Source organism: Bombyx mori, chromosome 14, assembly GCF_030269925.1.
Source record: "Bombyx mori chromosome 14, ASM3026992v2".
Taxonomy (NCBI): domain Eukaryota; kingdom Metazoa; phylum Arthropoda; class Insecta; order Lepidoptera; family Bombycidae; genus Bombyx; species Bombyx mori.
The window spans coordinates 8,887,269-8,893,821 of record NC_085120.1 but is presented as its reverse complement, the minus strand read 5'-3'; the positions used below and the strand labels follow the sequence as shown (position 1 = coordinate 8,893,821).

Sequence of the window (6,553 nt, the reverse complement as noted above, 5' to 3'; positions counted from 1 at the left end):
ATGTTCTCGATAATTGTAGAGATGTCGTATCGACTATAACAGCGTTACAGAGTGACAAGAAGGCAGTTAGTAATCGGATCTACTCGAAGTGAAACAGCGAACGGATCATCTGAAGCGAAGCGGAAGAAGTGAATTACGAATTGTAAAGTGTTCCTTAAGTGTTTTAAGTGTTTATAATAATAATAGAGCCCTTTATTCGGAAACAGATATAAAATTAAGTTTCTTATATTACTGCACTTATACTGATATATGTATATATATATGTATTTTAGAAAATTAAAATTGGTGTATTTGGTGCTTGTTTACTCTCTGTAAGTCCGTTTGCCAGTTGGCAAAGGCCTCCTCTAACCTACTCCATTCTGATCTCTCTCTGGCTACTCTACTCCATGTTATGCCCGCAACCTGCCTAATATCATCGTCCCATCTTTTTTGTTGCCTGCCTCTTTTCCTCTTGCCTTCCCTTGGGTACCAATGTGTAGTTATTTTGCTCCATTTTTCTTTTCCTCTGACCATGTGTCCCGCCCACTTCCATTTTAGCCTTTTTATTTTTAGAGTTACGTCTTGTGTCTTAGTATTTTTCCTAATGTTAGTGTTTCTTATTTTATCCTTCCTTTTTACTCCTATCATGCTTCTTTCCATTGCTCGTTGGCAAATAGCAATTCTATTGGTTATGTTTTTTGTTAAGGCCCATGTTTGGCTTCCATACATTAAAATTGGTAGAATGCAAACATTGAATAGTTTGCCTTTTGTTCCTATATGAAGGTTTTTATCTTTCATTATTTCTCTCAGATCCCAATACCTCTTCCAACTGTTTGCAATTCTTCTTTTGATCTCTTTGTTTATATTATCTTTAGGTGATATCAGCTGTCCGAGGTATATATATTCTTCGACATAGGTAATTTCTGACTTGCCTACATTTATGCTGCTTTTGGTTCCGTTGGTCATTACTTTTGTTTTTTCGGGATTTAATTTTAGTCCTACTTTTTCACTCTCCGAGGCTAGTTCGTTTAACATTCTATTTAGGTCTCCCGGTGTTTTTGCGAATAACACAATGTCATCGGCAAATCTTAAGTGTGTTAGTGTGCGGCCGTCTATATTTAAACCCAGATTCTCCCAATCAAGGCTCCTGAAGATCATTTCCAAAACAGAGGAGAAAAGTTTTGGAGAGAGAGGATCTCCTTGTCTTACTCCTTTTTGTATCTTAAACGAATCTCCTTTCTTTTCTAGCTGAATGCACGCCGAGCTGTTTTTGTAAACATTTCTAATCAATCTTATATATTTTTGTTCTATTCCTTGTTCTCTTAACGCCTCCCAGATGTTTGCATGTATTAATGAGTCAAATGCTTTGGTGTAATCGACAAATGCTAGATAGTATATGAGTTGATATTCTGTATATTTTTCAATGATTTGCCTAACAGCATGGATATGATCAAGTACTGAGTAGTTTCTTCTAAAACCTGCTTGTTCTATTGGCTGTTGCTCGTCGAGTTTGCCCTCCATTCGCTTGAGCAAGATCTTTGCAAATATTTTGTACAGGTTGGACATTAAACTTATGGGTCGGTAGTTTCCAATATCGTACTGATCACCTTTTTTGTACAGAAGGATTATATTGGATTTAGTCCATTGCTGGGGAATCGTTTCTGTGTTGATGATATCGTTGAAGATTTCTTTGAGAATAGGTGTTATTGTTTGTTTCGCTTGTTTTAGTACTTCGTTACTTATTCTGTCGGGTCCTGGAGCTTTATTGTCTCTTTGAGTTTCTATAGCGAATTCTATTTCATCCTGTATGATGCTGGGCACGGATGAGAATTCCAACAACTCTATTTCTTTTTCCTCTATGTTGTTTTCATATAATTTCTTGTAGTAAGATCTAGCAATTCCTAATATTCCTTGCCTTCGATTTTCCTTCAAGCTATTACTATCTTTCATCTGTACGATCCAGTCCTTTTTGTTTGATAATTCCTTATGTGCCTTTTTTATACCTCCTGTTTGTAAAATGTGTCTCTCTATTGTTTCCATTCTTTTTTGAGTTCTATCTTTTCTAATACTTTCTTTAATTTCTTTGCTGAGTTTTGCTATTTGCTTTCGATTATCGTTACTATTTTTTTCTTTAATTAAGTTAGCTCTTTGTTTGAGAAGGTTGATTGTTTTGGTAGTCATCCACTTGTTAGATAGGTCTTTGTTATTAGTCCCTTGTTGAATAGCTGCTTTGATTGCTCCTTCTAACCAGTCGTATTTTTCTTGCACCTCCATGTTTGTTGTCTCTTTTTTGTAATCTATAAGTTTTGTCATTACAGAGTTGGCTATTTGGGATATTTGGTATTTGGTAGGTTTTGTGTTCATCATATTGTTTCTTGGTCTTGAGTTTTTTGGCGGGGTTGTCGTTAGTTCTGCTCGAATAATTCGATGGTTTGTATTGAAGTTGAAATTGCTTATAACTTTCATGTTAGAGAAGTATCTACTTTTATTAGACATTATAAAATCTATTTGGTTTTTTGTTTTCCCGTCTGGTGATGACCAGGTCCACATCTTACTTTCTTTCTTCTTGAACACTGTGTTTAAGATTCTCAAGCCATTCTCCTGTGCAAAGTTTACAAGTCTTTCTCCGTTTCTGCTTCTGGCCTTTTTTCCATACACAAATGGTCCCAAGACTGTGTCTTCTTCTGGTTGTCGTTCTCCAATTTGGCCATTGAAGTCTCCTATCACAACAAGGTTTTTGTAAGCATAGTCTTGGATTGTTTTATTTAGGTCTAGGTAGAATGACTCTATTGATACTGTATCGGATTGTTCCGTGGGTGAGTATACTTGTATGATGGTCCATGGATCTTTGTACCCAGGTAGCTTAAGATTCATCAGTGCTATGCGTTCTGATACTCCTATAAAGCTCTCAACATAGTTTGTGAGGTATTTTTTTATAATAAAACCAACTCCATACTGACCTGGGGTCGTTCCTATATGGTATAGAAGGAAGTCTGGATGGGAAATAATTCTTTCTCCCATTCGCCTTACCTCACTCAGGCCGACAATGTCCCATTTAATCTGTTTCAACGCATATACTAGTTCTGTAAGGCTTTCATCGTTTTTCAGTGTAAGTACATTGAGGGCTGCAATATAAATTTTTGATTTCGTGTAGCTGTTTTCGCAATTGATTTCTTGTGTTATTGGGGGGTTGTGGTTCCTATCCCCCACCAATCGGCTTGGGGTAGATCTAATATTTGGGGTTGCAGTATCTAATTTTTGTTTTATTGTTAGAGGGTGATGGTCTAATCCTCCCTCGGTGACCAGCCGTCTTGGGAGTATTTGATTTTGTTGTTTTAGCTGTGACGTATTTAGTTGTAGTTCAAATAAATGTTGACTTGGATTGTTTGTTGTTGTCGGTTGTAATCCTCCGGTTCTTGATGGAGTATTAGTTTTTGTTTGTGTTTTTTTCTGAAAAGGAGTGTGATCTCTGTCGTAAGTATTGAAAAGCATCTATCTTGTGCATCTTCGTATTTGTTGCAATTGGGTTGCCAGGACTTGGAGTTTCAGATCTTTTCCTTTTTTCTGTGTCTTTTTTGCTGTCGCCGGAATTTTTGTTTTTATTTCCTTTCTTGGCTAGAAGTACTTCCTTTGGTAGATCGTGCGTGATGTATATGTCAGCTTTCAATTTCTTTTTATTTTTCAAAATCTGGATTTTCTTCTGTAGGCTCGTGGTAGCAAGCAAAATTGGTCTAGTTTTGCCATCTCTGGATCCTTTTTTCCCTAGTCTCTGAAGTATGTTAATATCTTCTGTTTTAATTTCCACTTCGATTCCGCGCAATGTTGATTTTACAAGGTTACTTAGATCTTCGAATTTTTCATCATTTTCTTCAGGTAAGCCATGAATTAATATATTGTTTTTCCTGGTAATAGACGCGAGGGTAAGAATCTTTTTGTTTAATGTCTCAACTTCCTGCTTCAGTTTTTCGTTCTCCTCTATGATCGGTTTTATTTTTTCGTCGACTTGGTGTAATATGGCTGCAGTTATATTTTCCGTAATTGTAGCAGTTTGCAAGTTCAATTGTTCCGTCATTTTAGATAAAAGCAGTGACATCTCAGGTGACAACGACATTTTTATGTGAAACGAAACGTAAAGTTGAGCGGAATTTGAAACTAGTTTCTGAACGTAATGTTGTTTTTTTTTTTTTTTTCTTTTTCTTAAATTGGTATCGCTGTTGCGGGTAGCAGCACAATTTATCGCTTTGACAGATCTCGAACAATGTTATCTAGATTTTGAGTACAGGATTTATCACTTTTTAAATGTGTTTTTAAGTTCACTATGATTCATAACGATGAACACACGTTCCATAAATATTTGGTGTTGCACTATTTAAAGGTGGGCTTATTATTTCTCCCTGATTTTCACTTGTTTATCGGGAGTGTTTAGCAAACGTCTAGCGTACAAGACAACCGGAACCGGATTTTAAGTGTTTAGTAGTTTTAATTTTTACTTCAGGGGAAGTTTTATTTGTCCCGAACTCCCGCGTGTAACAATATCCGTCTAAAGTCTCTTTTGAAGATAACTATATTTTAGCGGTAGGGTAAATAAAAAGGGCATTTGATTTAAAGTTTTAAATTTTGGTTCGCGATCTTATGACGTTATTAAGTAGCGAATAAACTGATTGTTCGCGTTGTTCTTAATTAAAAATGCATGATATAGGGGATTGTGTTCAAAGTATCGCTTGACATCATAACAGTTATATATATGTCTCTGGTCACTCACAAATATATTTCAAATAAAAAAAAACATTGTTTGTACCTTAGAGAAAAAATAATTTTGGGAATCCAAACTAAAATTGAACAGGTACCATTGTAGGCATTCATGATCGTATCTTGTTTGTAAGCAAAGTGTATCGAATGTTAAAGTTTTGAGGTATCTTAATTACTAACCTCTTTGGATGCTTAAAATAACTAAATCGACAAAATTAGCACACGTAATCAAATTTAAGATGTGAAATTTCATGGCCGTGCAATTTGTAGACGGTGTTTTATTGTTACGCCTATTACATACAGGTTGATGGCGTCACTCTTATTCCTATCATCATCATCATCATCATCATCATCATCGGCCCACAATCATCCAATGCTGGGCATAGGTCTCTCTCACTTCACACCACTGAGCCCGGTTTTGGAATGTCCTGTCCGTATACTGAAATATTACGTCAAAAACGGCACGTAACCGGAGTAGAGTTCATCCATACTACCTGGAGCCACTGCGGTCATCCACAATGCGTTTCCAGAGGTCTTTTTTGCCACGTACCATCCGGCTATGGAATGAGCTCCCCTCCACGGTGTTTCCCGAGCGCTATGACATGTCCTCCTTCAAACGAGGCTTGTGGAGAGTATTAAGCGGTAGGCAGCGGCTTGGCTCTGCCCCTGGCATTGCTGAAGTCCATGGGCGACGGTAACCAGTCACCATCAGGTGGGCCGTATGCTCGTCTGCAATGTCTGCATAGAAGGGCAATAAAAAAAAAACGTAACCCGATTCTTTATTTGTTGGTTTTTTTGGTTTTATACGTTGAGCGCTGTTACCTTCTTGAGTGTTTTTTTTAATTTAGTCTAATGAACGAGTTCACGGCTCACATCTTGCTAAGTGATTACCGGAGCCGGCTGAATTTATATAAGTAACAATATGAGATATAGTATGGACGATACTGGGTAATTTATATTTTCCTATTGTTCTTTTAGTTCGCAGGGAATTATCTTTTCTGTCCAATACCTAATATGAGGAAAAGTGTATATAATTTATTATTTGTAATTTCTTTTTGATGAATGATCTATTTAACATAAAAAGTAAAAGTCTCGTATGTATAAAAGAGAATTTACTTTTTTATTTCTGTATTTGCATAGAAGGTGAATCATTAAAGGGGTCGCCTTGAGATCTTAATTATATATAGTTATTACGCATTGTAATTTATTGTACACGCATCTATAATTCTTCTTCGTGGAACTCATATAAAATATCCAGATTTAAACCTTAAATTAGAAAAGCATAGTGGCGTAATTTTATCATATTAATCTGTCTACATATTAAGGTACTATAGCATCAAAATTATTTACATTAAAATATAATTTATCCTTTGTATTGAAGTGCGATAAAATATTAATATCGTGCTTCTTTTGAAGCGATAAAAGATAGATCGGGTTCAATCGCGAACAAAGTCATACGATGTTAGGGTCAGATAGTCTCTTTGGGTGCTTAACCCCTCTCGGCTGCGGGATAGACTCGCACTTTATGAATTTATTCGTGGCCCCTGGAGGGACCAGGTGCATTGAGACGGAAGGATAAAACGACGCTAGCATTATAGGGAGACTGCTTAGTGTGTATAAAATTCAATAATTCTATTAGTGGAATAGTAAGATAAGATAGGATCATCTGACCCCGCAGAGGTTACGGTATAAAACACAGAGAGAAGCGAACCTCCTTCGTAGATTCGTGGGTTCCAAACGAGCCGTCGACGCCTTCAGGCGTCTAACACTAGGAGCAGGCTTAGGGATCCCGGTAACCGTACTCGTCGAACTCGGCAAAGAGCTC

General features: G+C 36.7%; 1 protein-coding gene across 1 annotated transcript; it reads right to left on the bottom strand.

Annotated features, from left to right (window-relative positions):
* Nucleotides 1–211: 211 nt before the first annotated feature.
* LOC105841605 (LINE-1 retrotransposable element ORF2 protein) lies at nt 212–4,437 on the bottom strand. The gene has a single exon (XM_038015449.2). It carries the CDS (start codon nt 3,469–3,471, stop codon nt 277–279), a length of 3,195 nt encoding a protein of 1,064 aa, XP_037871377.1. The 5' UTR covers nt 3,472–4,437; the 3' UTR covers nt 212–276.
* Between the last annotated feature and the right edge of the window lie 2,116 nt (nt 4,438–6,553).

Excerpts from the sequence above, each read along its gene's own strand:
- LOC105841605 (XM_038015449.2), bottom strand. The coding sequence starts at position 3,471 with ATGCTTTTCAATACTTACGACAGAGATCACACTCCTTTTCAGAAAAAA.